At 36.4% G+C, this 27,417-nt stretch overlaps 1 protein-coding gene across 1 annotated transcript in view; it reads left to right on the forward strand.

Moving 5' to 3' along the window:
• Nucleotides 1-27,417, forward strand: part of KLHL1 (kelch like family member 1) — a 245,005-nt gene that overhangs the window by 64,051 nt on the left and 153,537 nt on the right. Inside the window, exon 2 of the mRNA XM_027472827.3 lies at nucleotides 11,386-11,568. Within this exon, the coding sequence (XP_027328628.1) occupies nucleotides 11,386-11,568 (183 nt within the window). The remainder of the gene's footprint in view (nucleotides 1-11,385; nucleotides 11,569-27,417) is intronic.

The following is a 27,417-nucleotide window of genomic DNA, read 5'->3' on the forward strand; positions in this document are numbered from 1 at the left end:
CAGGTCTGTAATGAATAGCAGGAAGAGATATATGCTGCTAGCTACTGAATAGAGTGCAAGCTCCCTAAAAGCTTGCCTTGCAACAGGATGTTTGAAGGATAATTCATACAGGTTGTTGGTGGGGTGGTTGTGTGTTTTTATGTGTGTGTGAGTTGGTTTCCCCCTTCATCAAGTGCAGTACTTAAACAACATTTTGAACTGGGATTTTGCAAGGAGTCATCCTTCTATGGTCTTTAATATGATTTCCATTGCAGTCATAGGGTGTTTTAAGTTCTGACATCCTATCTATGAAGTGGAATACAGTAACTATACAGTAACACAATACAGTAACACACAATATAGTAGTATTGTACAGTACAGTAGTAGCACACTGAAGTTTTATTTAAATATATGCTAAATAAAATAGTAATACAACACTTGCTTATTCTTTTTTGTTATTCCATGACCATCATTCACATACGTGATTTCTGGTTTAATAGAGTACCCATATCATAAATTAAATGCTGGAAGAAAATGTCTTGCAATAAAAAACATGTCGGCATCCTTGTTTATCTGCATCTTCATGCACACTCTGAATGATTAACTATGTCATCTAATTTACTTATTTTATTCATATAGATACATCCATTTGTCATAACAAAAGTTCAGTAGCATCTCTCTTAGGCATAACATAATCCATCCATTCAGAAAATTCAGCACTGCTATAAGGCAGGAAGCAAGAGTAATTTTAAAGGTATCCACTATGTCTGTGGCTAGAATCGTGTCTCTCCTATTCCATAAAACGGAGCATGCCCTCTTCTCTTCTTTTTTTATTTTTTCCTTACCTCTATTGGTATTCCCATTAGTATCTGGGGCTGCTCGTTACCATCCCTGAAGGTATTCAAAATATGTGTAGATACGGTGCTTAGGGACATGATTTAGTGGGAGTCTTGTCAGTATTAATGGTTAGACTTGATGATCATAAAGGTCTTTTCCAACCTTATTGCTTCTATAATTCTTTTAGGATCTGAATCTGCATTATTCCTACAGCAATTATAGGGCTAACACAGAAGAGTGCTACTATGTCAGTGGTACTGGTGTCAATTTTATTGTTGGAGAATTACACACCATTGGTATCTGCAGCTAAATAATTTAGAGGCAGAGTTGTCTGAAAGTTACAGAAGCTTTCCCTCCACAGGATATTAGAGGAGTCTCCTGAGTGTTTTTTGCTTCAGCAGTTTCTGAATATACAATCTTCAGTTCCTGTATTTGTAAAATTCTCATTTTGAGGGGAAGTATGTGCATAAATGATAGGTAATAATAAAAGCACAAGTTGTTTTATGTGCAGAAGTTCTGAATTAAAATATTAATCTGATATTAGTTCCTTGTTATACTTGTCTGAAGCTATGCTCTTTATTTGCTCTGCCTTTGGCAGTACGTTAGTCAATATAAAATTCTACTGCATAGAATTTCATGTATCTGTATAGTATATTCATTATTTCAATGACAAAATTCTGAAATTCAAGTCAATTCAATAGAGCTGCATCTATCATAATATTTTTATAATTTGAAATAATAAAACTTCCATAGAATGTTATTTTGTCGAGCCAGTAAAATTTGGTAAGACCCTGTTATCAAAGACAGTTTGTCACTTTCAGTTATTAGCCTTAGTTATATTCTCTGTATTCACTTACTTGACTTAAAATCACACTTAGCGAAACTCTTAATCTTACTCATGACTAAGTGAATTTGAATGATGAAAAAAAAAATGCAAAAATAAAATCAATGCAAAATGATTAAGAATTAAACAGAATTTCTGATTAATTCTGTTTAATTTCCGTTAACAGAAATTCTGTTAAGAATTCCTGAAATGCTTAGCATAAGTTCTTATTTATTAAATGAAGCAAAGTTAGTCTATCCACATTAATTTTCATACAGCTGTATTTTGTCTTCAAACTACTTTTAATCATTCATCAAATTATCATTTCTTAAAAAAACAAATAAACACTGCCACCACCACCACCGCCAACAACCATACTTTAAATTTCAATTGGCCTCACAGGAAGTTTATTTTTGTATGTGAGAAGCAGATTTGGTACCAGGCACATGACCTGAATCTCTTTGTAGAGATGGAAGGACAGTATTACGGCTGCTCACATTATTTTTTTCCCTCTCCACTAGGAGCATTAAGACTGTGCATAACAATATCCATTCAACTTTATCTTCAGGCTTAAACTCATTCCACTTTTTATGTTATTAAGGGCTAGCACATTTGACATTCACCACCTAGTAAAAGACGGCGTTGGGGGATAAGAGAGTTATTGTAATGTAATAGGAGAACTGTTTTGGTATGTTATGTTTGAGAAGTCTAAGAAATTCAAAAAGGTTCACTGCAGATCATCGTCTGGAATAAGCCATCACAACCACTTGGCTCCAAGAAAAGTGTGGCAATCTATGTTTTGTGCTCCCTGGAGTTTGTGTCTTTGCTAGTTCTGCTCAGCTGATAGTACACTGTGGTACAAAATGCAATGCCATAAATTTGTTGAGGAAAAAGAATCATCTCTCATTTCCAGCATTGTAGCTGCTTTTTGGTTTTCTTCCTGCACCTCTCTACTTATTGCTACTTTTAAGCCAAAGGAATGAGTAATCCACATGAGAACGCAACTTCTGCAAGAAGAAAGGTCAATACATCTCCAACCTGTCATATTTAACTACTCAGGACAGCAGTATTAAGATCCTTTACGACAATCTTTACCCTTTGTCCCACTTTCCAGTTAGCAACTTCCACCGTAATTTCTACAGTTGAGACAAAGTTCTTTCTCATTCAACTTAAACCTATCTTGTCTAGGTCTGCCATGAACAGCTACCTCATGAAATTTTGTTATTTGATAATTTTTGTAATTGAATCTAATTGTTATTACATTAATTAATGGATAGGATCAAAGAAGGTGAAAAAAAATAGTAATTTAAAAGGAATCCACAAAATTTATAATAATGAAATGAATAAAAATAAACTTCAGAAAATTGTGTTAAGAACAATGTATAAGGAATATAATTTTGGTGTTATGTTTTAGAAATGGGAGGCCTTCAACTTATGCAGGGAAGTAGAGTTTAAGTTGAAATTGTAATGTTGAATTTCTGAGTCATAATTTTTTTATTCAATTTTTCGTAGAAATGCAGAATCAAATATGCTAGAAAATATTTAACCAAAGTGTTAAAAAAGTTTGATGATGACAATTCTGTATTCAAAATGAAGACAGTGTTTCCCTATTACATTATCAATTGGGTAATTAAAGTATGCATGCACTATGAATACTTTATGAATACTAGATTCATGTATTAGGGTTTCTTGCTTTATGCATTTGTCTGCCATAAGACCTTTGTAGACCATAAATCAACAAATTAACTTTTTTTTTCCTTTTTCCCTTTTTATTTATTGTATTTATTTATATTACATATGTAATGGGAAGCAAGAAGTATGGTAAATATAAGGAATTTAATATGGTCAGTGACACAGATTTATTTGTTTATTATTCATACCTGGAGTCAAAATCTTTAATAACTGAAAATGAATGGTTAAAGAGCATAATGATTTTGTTGGGACTGGGAGGGAGGAGGAAAGATGCAGAAGATGCAGTAGCCTTACTCCTGGTCTGAAGCTAAACTGATTCCTTGCAGTAGAAATTTTGTCTACTTCTCTGATATTAAAAGGAAAGAGAGGGGAGGAAAGAAAAGCAGCTGGGCCATACTCTGATGAAAGAGGCTCCCTTGAGACTTGAACTAGAAATAGAAATACTAAGAATAACTCAGGGAAAGGTTGTTGAGCTTCTCAGTTGTTCTCCAGTAGGATATGTATTCAAAAATTGAGGTCTCCTGTGACATCTTTCCTGGTTTCTGTTTTTTAGAAAGAATGGCTTGCCTCCTTTCAGATGAGTGAATCATTGTGTAGATTTATATGCATCTAGTATCTTGTTTCTGGGCTTTATGCTTGTAAGCTCTCTGTTTCCTGTATTCCCCACTATTAAAACTAATAATAAATTCAGACAGCAAGATTCAACATGACAAAAGACTGTTAGAAATATGAATGTGGAAAATACACCAGTAAATTTCCAAGTGTATCTAAGAGAAGTATATATTCATTTCTCTAATCATGAGGTTTCCAAGACCATCTGGAATAAAATATTCCTTCTACATGGGCATGCAAAGCTGAAAAGGCTATGAATGTGCTGTTAGCTGTGTGGGGGAGAGAGAGCAATCCAGCAGATAGTCAGCATCTTTTCTCTGTTATTGCATAAAAACATTATTTAGAGTAAGAATAGGTCTGCCTATTCTGAAAGAAAAGGAAGAAAAGGAAGAAAAGGAAGAAGAGAAAGAAAAGAAAGAGAGAAAAGAGAAAGGGCAAGGGCAAGGAAGGAAGAAAGAAAGAAAAGAAGAAAAGAAGAAAAAGAGAGAGAGAAAGAAAGAGAGGAAGAGAGGAAGGAAGAGAGGAAGAGAGGAAGAGAGGAAGGAAGAGAGGAAGGAAGGAAGGAAGAGAGGAAGGAAGGAAGAGAGGAAGGAAGAGAGGAAGGAAGGAAGGAAGGAAGGAAGGAAGGAAGGAAGGAAGGAAGGAAGGAAGGAAGGAAGGAAGGAAGGAAGGAAGGAAGGAAGGAAGGAAGGAAGGAAGGAAGGAAGGAAGGAAGGAAGGAAGGAAGGAAGGAAGGAAGGAAGGAAGGAAGGAAGGAAGGAAGGAAGGAAGGAAGGAAGGAAGGAAGGAAGAGAACAAACGAACTTAATTGGTGTATTGGGAAAATGTCACAAGATTTCGTGAAGGTTTGGTAGCAAGGGGGGCTGCAGTGCTGGCCTCTGTGGGGGGAGCCCCGCAGCTGCCCCATGTCAGATCACAACCAGTTTCAGCTGGCTCTGAAAGGGATCTGCAGCTGGTCAGTGGATTTGGTTGGGCCTCTGGAAAAGCAAATTTAAGAAAAAGAAAAACTGCACGAGCAGCTGGGAGGGAAGAATAAAAACATGTACAGGAAACAGCCCTGCAGACCCCAAGGTCAGTGCAGAAGGAGGGCAGGAGGTGCTCCAGGCATGCAGCAGAAGTTTCCCTGCTCCCCTGCCTGTGGAGAGGCCCCTGGTGGAGCAGGCTGTTCTCCTGCATCCCATGGGTGCCACATGGAGCAGATCTCCATGCTGCAGCCTGTGGAGGAGCCCCCGGTGGAGCAGGTGGATGTGGCCTGGAGGAGGCTGTGGCCCATGGAGAGCCCCTGCAGGAGCAGGCCCCGGGCTGGAGCTGCAGCCCATGGAGAGGAGCCCACACAGGAGCAGCGGTCTGGGGGTAGCTGTCGCCCATGGGGGACCCGTGCTGGAGCAGTTTGCTCCTGATAGATGGACCTCATGGTACGGAGCCATGTGGGAGCAGTTCTTGAAGAGCTGCTGCCTGTGGGAAGCCCCCACAGGATCAGTTCTGCGAGGACGGCATCCTGTGGGAGGGATGCCGTCCCGTGGAGCAGGGGCAGAGAGTGACCATGAAGGAGCAGCAGAGATAAAGTGTTAGGGGCTGACCACAGCCCCCATTCCATGTTCCCCTGTGCCGCTAGGGGGTAAGAGGTGGAAGAGGGTGGATGGGGGAAAGTGTTTCTAGTTTGCTGACAGTTTTCACTTCTCTACTCTGTTATTAGTAGGCAATAAATTACATTAATCCCCGTATGCTGAATGTGTTTTGCTAGTTGTACTATATGGTGAGTGATCTCCCTGTCCTTATGCCCATGAGCCTATTTCTACATGTTTTTCTCTCCCTGTTCTTTTGATCAGGGGAGTGAGAGAGTGGTGTATAACTGAGCTACCTGATAACCTGGAAAAATTACAGTCTGAACAAGCTCTTCCTTCTCTAACCCTACTTCTGTTTGTTTTTGGTTTTTTTTTGTTTTGTTTTTTTTTTTTTTTCCTCAGCTTCTAAAGAAGTAAATAGGTTTTTCTCAATAGAAGCATTTTCAGTATAGCATAGTGGTCCCTTCTTAGCGTCCTACTTATTTTTCAGAAAGACTGCTCAGTCAATTTGTCTAAGGTCACATGATAAACTGGTAGCTAATATTTTGTTTATGGAGGCTTTTAAAACTCATAAGAAGTGCAGATATGCAGAACAACAGTGGAATAATACATATTTTTGCTAGGCATACAGACTATATGTCCATACACACATGTGTAAGTCTGTACATAGTGTCTGTATTTTTTCTTTATGGTGTCCAAAGAATAAGTTTCACTATGAGTAGTAATGCAATTTATGATGTAATAATTTTTGTCGCCTTTTTAGTTTTCTCATCCTGTAGTATCACCCTTTGATCCCCAGATTATATATTATCTATTGAATGACAAATATGTCATCCACACCAGCCTCTCTTTAAAAATATTATTCTTGCTTAGAAAAAGAATCTCAGAAACAGCAATAATGCATCTCTGAGCTGAATTAGTGTAAACTAAAAAGTCCTATTTGATGTTCTGGAAATTTTTTTATCTGCTATTCTACCTGACTTTGTCTTTTAAAAAATAAATTTATAACATTTTGCTGAAACTCCCAGTATAACCCTCAGATGCAAATATAATTGCTGGTAGCATAGTGAAAAGCATGTCTTTTGATCACAAACAGAACTTCAACCTTACCATTGCTTTACTAAAATGGTTTAAAGGCTTTATAAAACTGTTTCTTTTGCATTTTTGCAAATGATTGGTAATGAAATTCATGAATTTTGACAATCTATCTCAATTTGGTAAATGCAGTTCCACATTTTATTGATTCCGAAGCATTCAGTAAACAATTTTTAGAGAACAATTTGTGAAGAGTTTTTTGCGTTTTTACTTAAGTTTACAATAACATTTATTATTGCTTTTTATACTTTCACAGATTTGCAGATTTTGCAGATTTTAAATAGCAAAGCCATAGTTTTTTTTGTTTGTTTGTTTTGGGGGGGAGGGGTTGGTTTGGTTGTTGTTATTGTTGCTTTATTATTTATTTACCGAATTGTATATACTCATTGACATTGAACTGTGCTGGGATAACTTTGCATGATCAATCCTGCATAAATGAAAAGGGAAAAAAAAAGTAAAATACAGCAGGATTTTGTATTACAGTAACAATGAAATCATATAACATTTTCTGAGTAAAGAATTCTTTAGTTGAGGCCAGAGTTTCAATAGAAGGCATGAGAAATAAATTCCAATTAAGTGAGTGAAATACCCAAGTGTTCTGTAAAGTACTCTGTATGGTGTTCAAGTTCTATGCTTTTCTGCACCTCAAGAATGAAAACCATTTCTAAATCTAAGCCTCTTTTTTCAAAGAGAAATACAGTTTAAAGGTATATGAATTCTCTTATTTCAAAATTTTTTGTAGTTGTTGTTATTCCTTTTAATACCTAATCAGAATACCGATTTAACTACTGATGTTTACTATTTCTTTATTCAGACCTTTGCAACTCAAGAGTGGATTTTTACCTGTACCTCTGAAGTCCGTCTTTCCTGGTATTTTCTCTTTAATTCCCTGTCAGCATTATTGTCAGTGAAGGGTTTTCATTTTTGTATTATTTCTGTCCTAGCCTATTTATGTGTGAAAAGTCAATGACCAGTAATCAAGGCTGAGTAGTATGTTATTATTTATGAGTGAACAACTGTACAAGATGCAGGGGAGAGCAGACTAGATACCTACATAATAACAGTAGGGTACTAACTGGTATCTTAGATATGTTGATATCTTCTGATGTTTTATTTCTGTTCCACTTGAATAAATCTAAACTTGGACAAAATGACCAGAGGTCTTAAAGGTGAACTTGGTCAATATGACCAGTCTCTAGGAGACCTTTGGATAGGATGCATTTTCCTTCTTCCTTACAGTGGGATGAAGAGATGTTAAATTGAGGGAAAAATCAGTACACACAATTATACTGGGATTTTACTGCTGTTTTACCTGTTCTTTCAAAGTAAGAAGGAGGTAAAAGTTGATTAGAGAACAGCACTCTTGTTCAAATCAAAATGTTTTTTTTCTCAGAAAAGAGGAACACTGTGTAGTCAGATGCTGTAGAGTTAAACTTTATTTTCTGTTTTCTCCCTACTAAGATCCAGAAGGCTCTAAGACTGAATTTCCTCATCAACACTTTTGGGTTCTTCTTAAACCATTTCTTTTTTGAGGACAGAATGTCATCCTGAACTCTGAAAATCAGTCTGTATAACGTTGCTGGGGTAATTTTTTTCCCATTTTACTTGGTATGCATTCTGGTTTCCAGTTTCTTAAGGAAACATTTGAGATTATTGGTCATTTGCAGTGTTGATAATTATTGTGGCCCTTTTAGTTTTTTCAACCTGTAGTATCCCTTCAGTATCATGGTCATAAATTTGTGGAAGGTTTGGTTTTCTTATTTCTTTACTGTTAACTGAATTGTTTAAACATAAAAGGTGTCTTAGACTGAACACTTCTTCTGTTTGAAATTTTGTAATGACATCCCCATGGTAAGTTCAGGTTTTGCACTTACCAATTAAAATAATTATGGGAAAAGCTTATCTGGAGTCCTTTATGTTCAATGATTACAAAATAAGCTCTCCATCCATTCTAAGGTATGAAAGTACTAAAAAGTGTTTTGAACAATTCAGACTCTTCAGATGAATTTCTGCTGGGCTTCCTGCAGAATACAATCAACAAGCATCTCATTGAATATGTGGTTCAGATTGCCTGCACCTCAACAAAAACAATATAGGCAAACAGGAAATGTTGTTTTTATATCACTAATTGGTCATAAGTACCTATAAATGCTTTTCATGAACTGGTACAAAATGAGTGGTCTTTGCTCTTTGAAGCTCTTTGGTTCCTACATTAACAAGCTACCAATTGAATTTAAAGGATTGATATTGCAGACTGAATTTGTAGTGAAAAAGAGCTTCTCAAAAAGGATCAGTAGCAGACTTTTTACCTGGGGTTTCTTAGAAAATAAAAGATTAACTTATTGTCTTCTACTAAGCTTATTATGTGCTAGTTTTTGGGATAGTAATTCAAAATGTTCTGGGTCTTCAGAGCTTGTTTTTGAGTAGCCATTTACTGACTTGTTAAGTGGCAGATATACTGATGAATTTGAGGGTAGAAAGTGTTGTTTATAGATGGCAAGCAGGCAAGAAGACAAAATTTGTGCCAAACGCTGTCTAGTGATTCAAAGACAAAATAACACATCTCATTTCAGCCCAATCTAACTATATAGAACTAGCATAGAAACAGAAGTTTTTCTGACCTGAAAAGCGTAGCATGTTTAGAATAGCCAAGAGGCAGGATTAATACCTTATCTGTACAACTGTAAGCTGACTTAGACCAAATTCTGATTTAACGAACAGTATGAATCCATTCAGACCTGCTCATTCCTGTTGTTTTCCTTTCTCAGAATTGTTGCTGTTGTCATGTCTAAACTCCTTGGAGGAAGGGTAAAAATGTGTCTCTTTAACCCTACCAACCTCATTTATTAGGCACTGATTTATTTCTTGTAAATTACTTGTCATTCTAATTCTTCAGCAATAAAACTGAAGAAGCATGCATACAGCCACAACAAAGCTGAGGGAAAATAATTGAGAGAAAAAGTTGAAATCTCTTCCCACTACCCATAGTAATGAGCTCCATCTTTACATTTTTATGTGAATATATTTGTTGATCATCCAAAGGTAAGAAAATAAATTTGGATTTCCATTCAACATGATCGGCAGTCCAGATAGGACAGGAACACATATAAACAGATTATGTCACTTATGGAAATAATATGTTTATTGTATTCTTTAGAGGGAGCTCATAAGAGGTATCTTGCACATATAACAAGGTGAATATAACAGAATTAAGGAAATATTATTTTCTAAATCACCAATTCATAACTGTTTCTGTTGATAAATGATGATTTCTCATGGTCCAATTTAATTCTATTCAAGTGACATTAATGTGGGTAATAATTTTAAAAGGTAACTTACTCTAATACTTGTATATGACACAGATCAGGGGGTGAGATACAGTGGTAACTGAGTTGGTTTTGTGTAAAATTATCTGCAGGCCACCTCCAATTATTCAGGCTTCCAACCAGTTTAAAGGAAGGTTGTGAAATGTAGCAATTACTGTGACGAAAGGATGAACTAGCCTTTCCTCTTTTCCCATGTGGACCCTCATACAATAACCGTAAGATATTATGCAGAACACCTTTGTACAAAAAATAATTCAAAAATAAATCCCTGGTATATGTCAAAAGTAAATACTATTTTTCTAAACCATATTATAGTCCATCAAAAGTCAATAAAAATATTAAAGATTTCTTTTTCTAAATAACTGTATTTCGTATCATAATAACAGCTGATTTTTTAATTATCCTTATGCATTTTTCAAATGTTTCCAGCACCAGGATTGCAGACTGCATTATATTGGTCTTTTAATACTGTTCCCAATGAACTCAAAGTTTATGTAATGAAACTGCTATGTTGTTACTGGACATTATCAAAATTACTTACACTCTCTCACCACAAGATACATAAAATCCTATGGCTTTCATTTGAAACAATCTCATTATGTATTTGTAAAAGAAGGGGCTTGTCAGTGTCAGTAATTATTCTGAATTACATAGTTTCCTCAAAGGCTAGTAATTGCTAGCAAATTTTAGTATTTTCAGTAAAGTTCTGAACCATAATTGCTGAACTGAGTAAATTTGCACCAAGTAAATATGACTATAAAATGAAAATATATTTCCATTTCTCTCCCATTTCTATTTTTTTTTTTTTTCAGTTTTTGGAATTGTAGACATCATTGTCTTTGCTGGCTAAAGTTGCATTAATAAACCTTTTAGCTAAAAAGTTGGTCTGTATTTTATCATTATGGAAATATTCCCAATTCATCACATATAAAATCATTTGGAGTTTTAATTTTCTTTCCCAACTGGTAAAATTTCCATGTTTTTTCCATTATTCCTTTATCTTGTGGATGCATATTAATGATGAGACAGAAAAATAAATAATTCTTTAAAATAATTTTGCTCTAAAATGCTAAAAATATGCAAAGAGCCCAGTCATATTCTGATAATGAAGATGCAGCTGTTGTGTTAACCTTAACGTGAATGTACTGAACATCTGTTTGTTGTTTGTATTTGTATTTTTAGTATCTTTATCAAAGAAGAAAGAAATACATAATTTTTGTGTCTGTGCTAAAAAACAAACAAGCAAACAAACAAAAAGCCCTCTTTCACTGTGAAAAGACTTACAACTTGTCACCTACAGTGCAGTAAAAATTTTCCATCTTGTACTTCTGGTGATGAGAATTGGGAAGGATGCAGTGATTGCTCATATCTTCTAGAAGTTTGCAATGAAGTCTAGACAACACCTAGATGTTTTGGTCACATCTTATCAACACAGAGTTTCTTTTTTGGTTTTCAGACTGTCAGCAGCCAGCCATCCCCTGTCACCTCACTGTGACATGGATTCGAGTAGTTCTGAGGAATTCTACCAGGCTGTTCACCATGCTGAGCAAACCTTCAGAAAGATGGAGAGCTACCTGAAGCAACAGCAGCTCTGTGACGTTATTCTGATTGCTGGGAATCGCAAGATACCTGCACACAGGTAGAATGTAAACACAGGATATTGAAATTATGAGAGTAAATATTCTGTATCTGCTTATTCCTTAGAACAGGATTTTCTGTCACCCTTTATGAATGCTTCCCTCTTTTTTTTGTACAACACAAAAATAAGTGACTGCAGAAGGTAATATTTGAAGGTTAGGCCTTTCAAGGTATTAGTCTTTTGCACAGATTTCAGTAGTTCAAATAGCCCTCGACTAGCAAACTTTCTATCGTGGGTGTGACAAGCTGCTTGTTCTGATGGTTTTCGTCTGTGAGGAGAATGGAAGTTTCTGAAATTAGATGCTGTAGAGATAAAGTGAACACTTTCAGCTTGAGATCATGACACACCAATAAGCTTGTCATACATCTTAGACATGTATAGTAAAATAACACTGAACACCAACTTCATAAAAATCGTTTATTTGAATTAACTTTAAAATGTCTTAATTACTTGGAATGATAATTATAAATATAAAAAGAATATATCATCATTTTCAAAATTCTAAGATGATCTACCCCATTCCTGGATGTGTTCAATACCAGGTTAGATGATGCCCTGGGTAACCTGATGTAGTGGGTGGTGTCCCTGCCTATGGCAGGAGAGTTGGAACTACATGATCTTTGAGGTCCCTTCCAACCCAAGCCATTCTATGTATCTTGTATTAAAACCGCCAGTATATATGAAGCTCTCCTTGATGCTGGATTGTGATTGGAGCTTAAAACAGTTATTACTTGCTGAGGTTTTCATTTTGGCTGTAGTCTTTGACTTCATGCAGACAAATGAAAATGGACTCCTAAAATTTAGATTAAAATACACAGCATGCTTTAGAGTTTTAAGAAAAAAAAAAAAAGCGAATACTTTTGCAATAAAACTCTCTTGAAGGCTGCAGCCTACAGGTGAACTATTCCTTGCCTGTGCTCTGGTTTCTCAGCTGAGGCAGTAAATCCAGAACAGGACTATGGTTGCCCCTTCAGGACAATGTATTTTTGAATAAACACAGCCAATGTATTTTTGAATTCATACATTATCTTTTTGGTGTAGAGGAATACAGTAAGGTTATCTTGTCAACTTGAATATTGCAAAGTTCTTTCTTCCCAAGTGAAGATGGACACAGAAAGTTTTACAGAAAGTTTGCATATTATATATTCCAACTTCCATAATGAGGAAAAAAAAAAAGAAGTGGAATATGCAAGGCTGAGAATTCAAAAGTATTGTTCAAATACTAATCAGTAAAAGCAAAGAGGAACCTTCATTAAAGTATTTAAATAGCCCCAGTAATTAAAATGAATGAGAAAATAACACCACTTAACAAGCAATAACAGATTGATCTAGGTAGTTCGCAGCACAGCTGAAGCAGAATCCATGTAGTTTCAGTTTAGTAGCTGTAATAAACATAGAAATCTTTCTTCTCTTCTTTCAGCTCTTTTCATTCTTAAGATTTTGGTTCTGTTCTATAGTGTTAGGGATTCCATTTTTACTGTTTCTTTCTTGGCCTGATATACTCAGATTCCCAGATGCAGCAAAAACCCTAGTAATTTCTACCCACTGAGCTGGTAACTGACTCTGCTCCTGTGTTCCAGGCTTTTTGCCACTATTAAAATGCATCTGACACCTTATGCACCCCTGGTAGTTGTCAGCTGATGTTACTTTTATCTGAAACACCAGGATTTTTCCCTTATGGGTATATCAAGTACAAAGAGAATAATATTAAATTTCAGTCTTGCTGTCCATCTACATTTACAGTGTTCCAGAGCTGCAGGATTTGCCTTAAGGTGCTTTCCATCAAGAAAAAAGAAATAGAGGGGTAATGACCTAAGGTCTTCTAATCTGTGTCCAGTTTTACATCCCTATACATTATTGAATGAATGGAATTTTGTAGAAAACATGAGAAATTGGTTGTTCTTCCTTGACAGTTACTTGGTCTGTTTTTGCTTTTCATATTTTCCAACACAGATGTGGTAAAAAAATAAAGCAAATACAGTCCTGAATCTACATTCTTAAGCTGGTTGGAAAAAAAATACTTATTAGATACACAGGAATATTATAGGTAGTTTGCCCTGTTAAATATAGATTATTTAAAATACTCAACTATATTTTTACCAGTATATTTTTTTGCCTGTTTTAAATATTTTGTTAAACTGCATAGTTTGTAGAGAAAGAGACAGAGTAAACTTAAAGTTTTTCTTTTAATTAGTTTAGTTAATTCATCCCAATATTTTTAAGACAGCTGTTCATGTTTGTATTCCTCTCTGTCAGTAGTAAATTTAATTTCACATTTGTCATTTCAATTCTACAGCATATCTAAATCCTTCTGGAGCTGGGCAAATACCTTAATAACAAGAGGATTGACCATGAAATAATAACCAAAATCTGATTTAGATTTTCTAATAAACCTTCAGACAACTTTCTATTTGATTTTCTACTTCTCTTTAGTCTGCAGTCAAAAGACTAGTTATCAAAGAATAGGCCAAACAACTTTTGAATTATGAAGAATTGAAAACCTTATGTTCTGAATAAACTGGAATGTTGTTCAACAAGTAAAAATGAAGAGAAGGGTGTTCTGAATTTTCTGTTTATTTTATAGTGCTTGCTCTATTTTGTTTCAGACAGGTGTAGCTGAACAAGCACAGAATAAGGCTTTCTACCTCTTTTTACGTTGGCTGTTAACAATACCAGAATATAATTTTATTTGGAAGAGAACTACTAGAGTCTGATTCAACATCTTCTGTTCAAAGCAGGCCCAAGTCCAAAGTTAGATTGGCCTGTTGAGGGTCATTAAATAGTGGCATCTGTGAAGGTTACTCTTTTGGCAGCCTCTTCCAGTTTATGACTGTCCTCATTGTCTTTAGTGATCCAGCATGTAGATTCTATTCAGATTTGCTCCATGGTATTTTTGGTTCAGGAAAATCAGACTATAGCTACCCACATCTTTCTTCCTGAGGACAGACATGGAAATAATCTTTTTTCCAGTCTTGAGAAACATCCCACATTTTATCTGTCAAAGAAAAGAGAACATCCTCTCAGTGACATTGTTGAGCTCTTTCAGCCGCTCCTCTTTGAATACATGGTCCTACGGACTCATCTAATTCACTTAACTGCTCGCTGAGTACATCTTCCTCTGTCGAGAGTGATATTTCATACCCTATACATCCTGCTACATAAGGACCTGAAAGCAGACTATGTAAACAAACAAACAAACAAAACATTGACAGGTCCTGTCTATTATTTTTTTCCAAGGGTATTCAGAAGCATATCCAGCAGAGTGCCCCCTCTAATTAATGTTTTATGGAAGGTAGGATAGATAATATTTATATTGTATTCCTAAAAACATATAATAAGACTGTTTGCAGAGCAGTGGACAACTGGTATTTATGGAGTTTATAAATTCAGTAGAACAGGTTAAGTATAACATTTCCTGTACAAACTTTGTAAAATCTTATCCAAGATAAAAGCAACCCTTATGAACAAAGATCTTCCTAAAATTATTTTATTTGGGGCAAATTAAAGCATATTAAAAACTACCATTCTTACTGAATGCTAATAGAAATTAATAAAAACAAAATACTCAAAATTATTGCCTAAAATTATGATTTTCCTCCAATGTAGAAAAAATCAAAGTGGCAGTGTAAAAAACAAGCAGACATTTTTTTTTAATGTAATCATATAGTCTCAATGTTTCTATTTCTATAAAAGTTAAAATTCAGTTAAAAAAAATGCCAGGATATTGCATCAAGTGAAGTGAAAGACAAAAAAAATAGTTATTCTGCTATCAGTTCTTGTGGATCTCTCTAGACACCTCCACAGTTTATAAACTGTGTCATTTCTAGTTTAATTCCTCATAGTAATTATTTTTTCCTATCTTCCAATAACTTTCATAGGAAGAATATCAGGCAAGCTCTGGCCATGGCCTGAATGCTGACGAGGTAATTTTTGGCACTGCTATTTACTTCATTTTTGTTCTTTTTTACATTTTTATTCCTCATAAATAAGGGTAGAATGTTACACTACAAGATAGATCATAAAACATTATCATGGAGCAATAGTTTCCCACTTGGAGGTACCGCACCAAACTCTTAGTCTTGTTATAACAGCTTTTCAATGCTTTGGTGACTCAAACAACTTTAAAGTTATTGTTACTGAAGCTTTTTGTTGGCTCCCGTATTGTAATGATAGGGAAGGGATACTGAGAAAGTAGGAAGACCTCTGTAACAGCCATTTCAGAGGGGTAAAGTAAATGACATTTAAATGACATTTAAATAAAGTTAAAAAAGAAGTAAAATCCAATTTTATTTCTGCATTGATTTAACATGTAGAGATAATAATAAAATGTAAAAATGTAATACATCTTAAATAGAGAAAATGCTTAAATAATTTCTTCTTTGTTCTGTTACACTGTCACATTATTAACAGTCTCTCTTCATTTAATAATGTTATTAACATAGAGTTTTTAGTTTCTCCATTCACGCTGGAGATGCATAGTGTATTTTTTTTCTCATTTTCTGCATTTCATATTTAGATTATAGTTTCTTTAAGACAAGAACTTTGAAGTATTGTAACTTGAAAGTGCCTGAAAGGAACTCGGCCACTGCTGTTACAAAACAAACAAACAAATAAAAACATTCTGACACTTTCTACCTGTATCCAGGTTGAAATCAGCCAAGTGCAGTTGCATCTAGATGTCTAGTTGCAGTTGCAACTAGATCGCATCTAGTAAACGTAATCTGAAACACACACACACAAAGGGAGTAGATGTTGTGCAGAACTACAGTGATGTAGTCAAAGCAATCAAAAGTAAAATATTTTTTTAATAAGCAATAATCTTAATATTAAAATGTAATTTATTAAAATTTATAAAATATTAAAATAAAAATGTAGATTTGCCACAAATAATTTGGATGTTTTGAGTGAGTATAACTCACTCGAATTGCATGGTGTTTCAATACTGTAGTTTCAGTACCATACAGCTGCTGAATAAACTTCAAAAACATACTGTAAAAAAACCAGCTAAAGTCAAGGTAAATGATTCATAGACCTTTAAGATTTGCATTGGAGAGTTCATTAAAGCCCTCAGCCAGCATTGCCTAAACGTTACAGGCAGCTCTAAATTCAGACTCCAGTTTAAACCATTAGTTAGAATTTGACTGCTTAAAACAAGATTCAATGTTAGCAGAAAATAAATGTTTTAAGTTTAGAATCTACCAATTCTTATTCAATTAAAAAGCAGATATAACAGGGAATGAATTGTAATATAAACAGAAAAATCAATGAAAACAAAAAATGAAAAAATATATTAAAATGACTTACATCTTCAACTTGTAATTTGAACTTTCACTGTGCTTGGTTAAATAGTGCAATTAAAAAAAAACAAACAGATTTTGAATGGAAATAGACCAAGAAATCAAGTGCCTTTTTTTTTTAATTTTCAGTTATAGATGATCTTATCATGAGAAATCTTGAGTTCAGATGATTTTACTTAATATCAAATAAATGCAGGCATTTTAGCTCTCCCTGATGTTCAAGATAAGGTGCAGGAGGTACTCCTACTGTGGCAGTAAGAGTCTGTATGGCACAGAAGGCTAGGGAGTATATGTCAAATAAATAAATGCTTTAGTATGGCTACTCAAAGCTTTCTGCAAGCATTTGAATTGAAAGTGAAAAACATGTTTGTGTTTTTCCACTCAAAATTTATTTTTTTCATCATAAATACTTAAATAAATTAAACTGAACCCTTTATAGGTAGTCATCTCTAATGTAGCATAGCATTTACTTGCTATCATCCTGATAAGTTTAATAAATGTTTTTCAGCAAACGGCAATGTATGTTCTCTTTTTTAGTTCTCTAAGGAGAGAGGCCCACTTTTTCAATATATTTTGAGTGCTACTACAGAGAGGTGAAGTTTATGAAAATAATGGCATCATTAAAATTTTGAGACAGAAACTGAGAACTCAAAAAAGAAGATAAGATGTTAAGCTGGGAGGAGAGCTTAAAAAAAAGGCAGAGAAAGAAAGTTGGTATAAAGGCAGGAGTTGAAAGAAACAGAAAGCACAATATCCTAAGACTGTTTTATTGCATTACTCAGTAACAGATGCTCATGAAAACAAATGTAGTTGCTAACATTTTCTTTCTTTTTTTTTTTTTTTTCTTAAGATATAATATTTCCTGATACTGAGAATGGCATTAATACTTTCAAAGGTATTTCTTGTCTCCACAAGGAACTCTTCTGTTTTTATTTGTATATAAGACATAAAAAATCTTAAATTCATATAACTGTGTACTATTTAAAGATTTTGCACAAGCATAAATTGGCCTTGAATTCTGAAGATTATTTTTGAAAACCTGAAGTTGGTTCTTCAGTTAAATTTTGTTTTCAATTTTGCCATGTGTGTAATGTTACTGTAATCAGTGAAGGTCTATAGTGTAAGTTACCTAGGCACCTGTGTCTGACGGTAACTGAGATGCCCTAAGCCATCTGAGGGAACTGGTGCCAATGACACAGTATGTGGAAAGTCCCTGTGCAGAGAAGGTTAGAGTCTAAGAGCCATCTAATTCATTTACTTGTGTTTGATAACTCATTTGAGCCCACAGTTTGGAGCATGGAGAGCTGCTGACCAAGAGTGTGTCTTCTTCAAGATTAACTGTTTAGCAAAATGTAGGCTCCACCAGCAATTATCAACTAAATTTCAGTATTGTCACACTTCTAGTCAGGACGATAGAATGGATGGAGACAAAATGGCATCAAATTGTATTTTGTTTTTATATTAAATATAGGAGTCCACTTTCTCTAACCTAAAATATTAAAGGAAAGTATAAAATTAGTTTGTAAGCTAGCTACGGTGACTACCAGGACCACTATATAACCATGTTGCTCATTGTTCCCTGTATTAGGGCCAGTTCTCATGAGTATCTTTATCAATGATCTGGATGAGGGGATCGAGTGCACCCTCAGTAAGTTTGCAAACGACACCAAGTGTGTTGATCTGCTCAAGGGTAGGAAGGCTCTGCAGAAGGATCTAGATAGGCTGGACCAATGGGCTGAAGTCAACTGTATGAGGTTTAACAAAGCCAAGTGCCGGGTCCTGCACCTGGGGCACAAAAACCCCAAGCAGAGCTACAGGCTGGGAGATGAGTGGTTAGAGAGCTGCCTGGCAGAGAGGACCTGGGAGTATTGGTTGATAGTCAGCTGAATGTGAGCCAGCAGTGTGCTCAGGTGGACAAGAAAGCCAACAGCATCTTGGCTTGTATAAGAAATGGTGTGGCCAGCAGGCCTAGGGAAGTGCTTGTCCCCCTGTTCTCAGCTCTGGTGAGTCCGCACCTCGAGTACTGTGTTCAGTTTGGGGCCCCTTGCTACCAGAAGGTCATCAAGGTGCTCGAGTGAGTCCAGAGAAGGGCGACGAAGCTGGTGATGGGTCTGGAGAACAAGTCTTACGAGGAGCGGCTGAGGGAGCTGGGATTGTTCAGCCTGGAGAAAAGGAGGCTCAGGGGCAACGTTATCGCACTCTACAGGTACATTAAAGGAGACTGTAGAGAGGTGGGGGTTGGTCTATTCTTCCACGTGCCTGGTGACAGGATGAGGGGGAATGGACTAAAGTTGCACCAGGTAGAGTTGGACATTAGGAAAAACTTCTTTACTGAAAGGGTAATGGGCTGCCCAGGGAAGTGGGCCCAGGGAAGTGGGCAGCCCTCACCAGAGCTGAGTCACCATTCCTGGAGGTCTATAGAAGATGTTTAGATGGAGAGCTTAGTGATATGGTTTAGTGGAGGACTGGTTAGTGTTTGGTCAGAGGTTGGACTAGGTGATTTGGAGGTCTCTTCCAACCTAGATGGTTTTGTGATTCTGTGATTCTGAGCTAAAGTTCTGAATTTATGCATATGATGTTGTATAGATGTCAAATATGTTTGAATTAGAGATGCTATTTTTAGCCACATTGCATAAGTAACTGTGACCTGCCCAGAGAGTAAGTTCCTATAGAGGTTACAGTCAGTTATTCTTCTAAAAGGAGCTGCAAATAGAGTTCTGAACTGTAGCAATGTGAAATTACATGACAGGCATGTTTTGGCCCAGAAATCACTTTTAGTGCTGTTTTACAATAAAAGAGATGCACTGAAAAAGAAGTACAGAGATATTTTGAATGTATAAATGGTACTGTTTATTAAGAAATTTCAAAGTTATTAAACAAGACTAATAGTGCTGTTACTTCATAGAGTAGAAGTAGGTACTGTAATTGAAATAGACTTTGAAGGGTGAAAGAAACAGGGTTGAAAGGCCTTAGAAATAGAGCAGCATTCAGCTACCTAGTCTGAGATTCCTTGGAGCATGCTGCTTGGCTTTCATCATGTGGTCCGAAGTGTTCAGTGCTTTCGTAGGTGTGCAACAGCCCCTTATAGATGAATTGGATGGCCCAAAATACCTGAAATTGGCACATGACATCAGTGTTTAATTCCCTTCCTAAATTGTGTGGTTTAAAGGAAAAACAAAACAAAACAAGACAAAAGAACACACATCATGCTAAACAAAGTAGAACATAAATATACACATATATATAATAATAATTTAAAAAGTAAAAATAAACATAGTTAGATTAAGATGGTGACAACTTGGAGAATAGGTAGGTATCAGATTGACAAAGGAAGCCGTACAAGAATAACTTGAGTCAGCAAGACATGACAGCATACCACCAAAAAAGAGGTTGAAGACCACATACAAGGACATGACCAAACGGAACTATATGGAGGAATGAGGAATGAATTTGAATTAATAATGATGCTATGTTGTATTGTCTTTGTACAAAGAAGCTCTAGAATAAAAGAGGAGGATGACAAATAGACCTAAAAAAATTGAAATGTTTAAGCAGTCATTTATTCTAATGACTTCACAGATCTACCTCTGTACTTTCATCAGACCTGAGCTCTGTGTTTCTGACATCTCTTCTGATAGTTCAAAGGAGCTAAAACTGAACTTTTCTTTCTCCTGAAAGCTTTTTACCACTTGTTCTTTTGGAGTTATAGTGAATAAATATAATAATTAAGCACACCAGTAAAAGATCATAGTGGATTATTTATGATACATTCAAATATATATTCTATGTCCGAAGATGTGTTTTTTCTTCAGGAGAAAAGCACTGAGCTCTGCATTGTATTTGTATCATAACGGATCTTCATCAGCTCCTATTTTTATCACTGTGACATTTTGCCTCTCTTGCCCATTCCCAGATTTTGATAATTTGCTTGGATTCATATTTCTGTCTTCTCTCACTCTTTTTTGAAATTTCTCTTCTGGTTCAAAACAGCACAAAGTACTGGCTGTAATAACAGACACCTTTAAAATTAACACAAGGACACAAACTGACACAGGTAAACTGTATTAGACAACATATTCTGTTATCAAGTCTAGCAGCTGTAGCATGTGTATACTACTTGAAATCTCTGGGAAAAAACAAACAAACAAACAAAAACAAAAAACAATTACAGACATTGTGTGCTGGGTGAATACACAGTGGAAATGACAATGTCAGATTTGTGTAACAATCCTAAAAACATTGTGTCAACTTAAGAGATGTAATGGTTGAAAAATCATGTTTCAGTTTGTACTGTAGGATCAAAAATAAGAATCAATAATAAGGATCAATTTACTGTATTTGCACTTAAATGTCTGAGAGACAGTGAAAGAATTAAAAGAAAAAACAAAATGGAATAGAATGTGTCAAAAGGCATGGTCCTGAGGGGAAACAGGGCATCTATCGTATAGATGGTGTAGACTATCAATATCACTTACAATTTGTAACTATCTGTTATATAAAATTAAAATGTAATAAAACAGTGTTTGACTATAGACAGAAAGGAACTTTCTTGTTTCAGGTTTAATCTATTCTCTTTAGAATTCCATTTGTCTGTCTATGGGCTTGAGAAAATTTTACTGGTTTCTTCTTATTTGGTTTTATTACTATTTTTTAGCTGTTCTAGACAAAACTGCCTTTAAAATAAGTTAGTTTATAAATATTACTCAGATGGTAAGGAAGAAAAAAGTTATCATATAGTTCTGTTCTTTGATTTCTCAAAAATGAAATAAGCACGTGGTACAGACTGGTTATAACAGAAGTATGAGACAACTTATTAATTTTAACTGTTATATACTATACTCACTGACTGCTTCTTTGCGCAGTAAGTTTACATTTCTGTTTTTTTAATGAGCTAATGTGGCACTACTGAATTGCTAGCAAGACTCTTACCCTATTATAATGATTCTGAGTGGATATTTAACCCAAATTACCTCAAAAATTGTTTTCTGTTTGTTAACTGCACAGGAACAGATTTCACTTACAGAGTGGGGAGAAAATCACAGAAAAACCCACAATATTTACAATATTGCCATGTGGCCTTTTACAGATTTTTTTTTATCTGTGTAAAATTTGTATCTTTTCAATTTGGCAGATACAGATAACGAAGTCTATACAGACAGATATATGTGTTCTCATATATGAAAATTAAAAAAACAAAAAAACTGTGATTTTGAACTCAATCTTCTGAAAAATATAAAAAATCACTTTTGAATGTTTGAAAGAACAGTGGAATAATTCACACAAAACATGTTTCTGAGAATTCAGTTTTCAAAGATGCATGAATTCATGATACTACTGAGACTTACTGTTTTTATGTACTGTTCAGATGACCGATACATAGTTTGATAATTTTGTTCTTACTAATTGAGATCTGTTAGAATCTATTAGAATCTATTAGCCTTTTACAGCCTACAGGTACATAGATTAATCAACTAAAGTAATTTTACAAAGTTAGAATTGACAGATCATCCGGTTTTCTAAGCGTTCCATGCTCAGAGTAATCTCATGACTTACAATGGCATAACATATATTAATGGGATAACATATATTAGAGATACCACTCTTTCTTTCTTGTTTTAAGAAAGAACTTCCTCTTGACTCTGAAAAAGTAAACAATTTGTTTTTTGAAGGAACAAGCAATGACAGTGTAGAAAACTGAAGTAGCTGACAGTTTGTTGGCAAGCAAGAAGGAAAGAAAATGACTGTGAACAAATCAGAGAGAATGGGCATAATAGATAATGCTTACATAATTTTCACAGACAAGAGAAAATAATACCAGATAGTTCCCTTGGTTTCGGTATTCTTCTACTGAAAGTATATTACAAGATCCGTATCTTGAAACACAGCCATCATACACATTTCAATAACCATTGGTGAACTATGTCTCAAGGCCTTTCCAGCCAGAGGTGGTGCTATCCTGAATGTATTTTTATTCCATAGAGATTTATCTTATTCCATAGAGTTTGGTCTTCCAACCCATTTGTAATTGAAATGGGGATAGGCAAAGTATGAACCCTACAGAGACTGCAATAAGGAATATGTCCACAGTTTTAACCTACTTGCATTAGATACTGACCTGAACATCCTTGTCTTTACATTGGAGAGACATATATTTGATGGATGGACCATTTGGTGGATAAGCAGTTGGCTGGATGGTTGCATTCAAAGAGCTGCTGTCAACAACTCAGTGTCCAGGTGGAGACCAGTGATGATTGGCATTCTTCAGGGATCAGTATTGGGATCCAGTATTAACACCTTTGTTGGTGTCATGGACAATGGGATTGAGTGCACCCTCAGCAAGTTTGCAGACAATACCAAGCTAAGTGGTGCACTTTTCATATTGGGGGAAGGGATGCCATCCAGAGGAACATGGACAGGCTAGAGAGGTGGGCCTGTATGATGAACCTCATGAAGTTCAACAAGGCCTGACGAGCAAGGTCCTGCATGTGGATCAGGGCAATCCCAAGCACAAATAGAGGCTGGGTGGAGAATGGATTGAGAGCATCCCTGAAGAGAAGGACTCAGTGTGCAGAGAAACTCAACATGAACTGGCAATATGTACTTGCAGCCCAGAAAGCCAGCCATATCCTTAAATGCATCAAAAGAAGAGTGACCAGCAGGTCAAGGGAGACAATTCTCACCCTCTACTCTGCTGTTGTGAGATCCCACCTGGAGCACTGTGTTCAGCTCTGGGGCCCACAGCATAAGAAAGACATAGACCCGTTAGAGCATGTCCAGAGGGCATGTCAGAAGGCCATGAAGATGATTAAAGCAGCTGGAGCACCTCTCCTATGAAGACAAGCTGTTACGCCTGGAGAAGAGAAGACTCCAGGGAGATCTTCCAGCAGCCTTCCAGCATCTAAGGGAGTCCTGCAAGAAAGCTGGAGAGGGACTCTTCCAGAGAATGTAGCGATATGACAAGGGGGAATGTCTTTAAATTACAAGAGTAGATTTAGATTAGATATTCAGAAGAAATTCTTTACTATGAGGATGGTGAGGCAGAGGTTGCCCAGAGAAACTGTGGATGTCCCATCCCTGGAAATAAAAAAGCCAGGGGTTGGATGGGGCTTTGAGTAACCTGGTCTAGTGGAAGCTGTCCCTGCCCATGGCTGGGAATTGGAACCAGATGATGTTTAAGGTCCCTTCCAACCCAAACCATTCTATGATAACAACAAAAAAATAAAGTACCCGAGTGTTAAAAAAAAAAAAAAAAAGAAAGAAAACAAATGAAAAAAAAAAAAAAAACAGAGTAGCAACAAAGTGTATTTACAATCTCATTTTTTTTGTAGGCATCTAGTGTTACATTAATTACATGAACATGGACTTTTTATGAATTAGAATCTTCTAAAGTTCATGATAACCAAAGTTGAGTGCACAATAAGAAGGAATCACTACAACAATTAGTCATTTCTCATCATTTGAGACAAAGTAAAGATCCTGTACATGTTCTGAAGCTGCACTACCTGCAGGTAAATCATAGAATCATAGAATATCCTGAGTTGGAAGGGACCTATGAGGATCATTGAGTCCAACTCCTGGCACCACTCAGGTCTACCCAAAAATTCAGACTATATGACTTAGAGCACAGTCCAAACACTTCTTAAAACCTGACAGGCTTGGTGCTGTGACTGGGGAGCCTCCCTGGGGAGTCTGTTCCAGTGTGCGACAACCCTCTCAGTGAAGAACCTCAGGCCAAGTGACCTCAGCCGCTCCTTGTACGTCTTCCCCTCTATGCCCTTCACCATCTCTGTAGCCCTTCTCTGGACAGTCTCCAATAGTTTCACATCCATTTTGTACTGTGGTGCCCAGAGCTGCACACAGTACTCAATGTGAGGCCGCACCAGCACAGAGTAGAGCAGGAAAGACAATGACAATCACTTCCCTTGACCAACTAGCAATGCCGTGCTTGATGCACCCCAGGATATGGTTGGCCCTCCTGGCTGCCAGGGCACACTGCTGGCTCATATTCAGCTTGCTATCAACCACAACCCCCAGATCCCTCTCTTCAGGGCTGCTCTCCAGTGTCTCATCAGTTAGTCTGTACGTATAGCCAGGATTGCCCTTTCCCAGGTGCAGGACCTGGCACTTGCTCTTGTTAAACTTCATGTGGTTGGTGACTGCCCAGCTCTCCAATCTGTCCAGATCACTCTGCAAGTCCTTTCTACCTTCAACAGAGTCAACAACTTCTACAAGTTTAGGGTCATCAGCAAATTTGCTCAAAACACCTTCTAGTCCTAGATCCAAATTGTTTATAAAATCATTGAAGAGAACTGGCCCTAAAATGGAACCTTGGGGAACCACATTAGTGACCATCCACCAGCCTGATGTGGACCCATTTACCAAAACCCTTTGAGCCCTACCTATCAGCCAATTTTTCACTCATTTTGTGATGCTGTTGTCTAGCTGTATGCTGGACATTTTGTCCAGTAGGATCCTATGGAAAACTGTGTCAAAAGTGTTACTGAAATCCAAAAAGATTACATCAGCTGGTTTCCCTTGATTGACTAGATGGGTGATCTTATCATAAAAGGAACTGAAGGTAGTCAAACCGGACCTACCCCTTGTGAACCCATATTGGCTGGGACCAGTGACTGCATTGTTCCCCAGGTTCACTTCAGTAACTTCAGGGATGATCTTCTCCATAATTTTACCAAGCACTGATGTGAGACTGACAGGCTTGTAGTTGCAAGGGTCTTCTTTCTTGCTCCTCTTGAAAATTGGTACAACGTTTGCCAGTTTCCAGTCTACTGGGACCTCTCCAGAAACTGTCCTAGGCTGCACAGAACACTGATCTCAGGCTGCCTTCCAGTATTAGATATCATTACAGCAGTGTTTTCATTTTGACTGGTTTGTATAACTATGAACTGATTAATGAGAAGTTTGGCTGTGGAACCAAATTACCAGAATCTCATAATTAAAGACAAGGAGAGCCAGCACTAATCTAACATGTAAACGTTATAGTTCCTGATAGATGCCTTTGCTGGGTCTGGCTGGGATGGAGTTAACTTCCCCCACAGCACCCCATTACAGCAGTGCAGTGCTCTGCACTTACAGCTCAAACAGCCCTGATATTGCACCAGTGCTTTGTCTATTGCTGAGCTGTGTCCCACAGCACCATGACTCCCTGCAACTCTCCAAGAACAGCAGGTAGGGGGTGGGCAGGGGTGGGGAGGAGACATCACAGGGGCAGCTGACCAAAACTGACCAATGGGATATCCCATATTGTGTGGTGTCACACTCAGCAGTAACAGCTGGGGAAGGGAATGGAGACTCATTATCAAAATGTCTGTCTTCCCCAACAACCTCTACGTGTACTGAGCCCCTGCTTCCAAAGATGTGGCAGGATATCGCTCATTAAAGAGAAGTAGAGAATAATTGTTTTCTCTCTCTGAATCTGCACAGCTTAGCTTTATTTTACTTTCTTTTCCCTAAATTAAGTTATTCTTACCTCAAAACTGTTAGCCTTTTGCCTTCATCATATTCCCTTGCACACCGCTGAGTATGGGGAGTGCGAGCGTGCTGTGGTGTTTTGCTGCCCATAAAATTATGAATGTAATTCAAACTGTTACATTTTACTTTGCTATTCGGATAAGCTAAGAGAACAAAAGCAATCAATTGTCACACTGGCTGATGAATGTTAACTTCAGCAACTTTTCTTGAAAGAAATCGTTAGCTATATACAGATGGGTAGATATTTTCTCTCTGTTTACTAATTCTTTGTTTGTGATTCTTGTGTTTTCAATGAATGTTTTTATATTTTATGTTTTCAAGTTAAGCAAGAAATATGACCATATTTTATGGAAGTGTGTGTTACGCTATTTATAGCTATGCCAGATTTCTAACTCAAGATTATCTGTGAATATTCACTCCTAATAAAGTAATAATATAACTATAAATGTTATTTAAATGAATGTGTTGGCCTAAGGCAGTAAAATGACAACTATACCTGGTAGTTAACGTTGGTTTGACGTACATAAATCAGACCCTCAAAAAAGACATGCAAATTGTGTAAATATTTTGAAATTATTTTCCTTTGGAAATGTTTCTTAACAACAACAACAAAAAGATGTTTAGATTCAGAGCTTAGTGATATGGTTTAGTGGAGGACTTGTTAGGTCAGAGGTTGGACTAGGTGATCTCTTCCAACCTAGATGATTATGTGATTCTGTTAAAAAAGTAACATCCTTACATCCTTGCATTAGATTATTTATTTTTTATTAAATAGCATGTTAAGCTATTAAAGTTCTTACTGAAGGTTGAAGGATCTTACTAAGTTACATGCTGTTAGTAAAGTTTATCGAAAAAAAGACTGTTTTAAGGTCAATTAAGAGTACCTCTACAGTATGGAATCTGTATGTCTATTAAGATGGCTTTGATACAGAGAGGTTATCTTGCTAACAATAGGGATAGGAGAGTTATCATAAAGACTGAGAGCTAATTTCTATGTCTGTTTTATATGCAAATGCTGGTGTGCCACTTGGTTCATATCACAGGAAGCAGAATCAAATTAGAA

The sequence above is a fragment of the Anas platyrhynchos genome, chromosome 1 (assembly GCF_047663525.1).
Source record: "Anas platyrhynchos isolate ZD024472 breed Pekin duck chromosome 1, IASCAAS_PekinDuck_T2T, whole genome shotgun sequence".
Taxonomy (NCBI): Eukaryota; Metazoa; Chordata; class Aves; order Anseriformes; family Anatidae; genus Anas; species Anas platyrhynchos.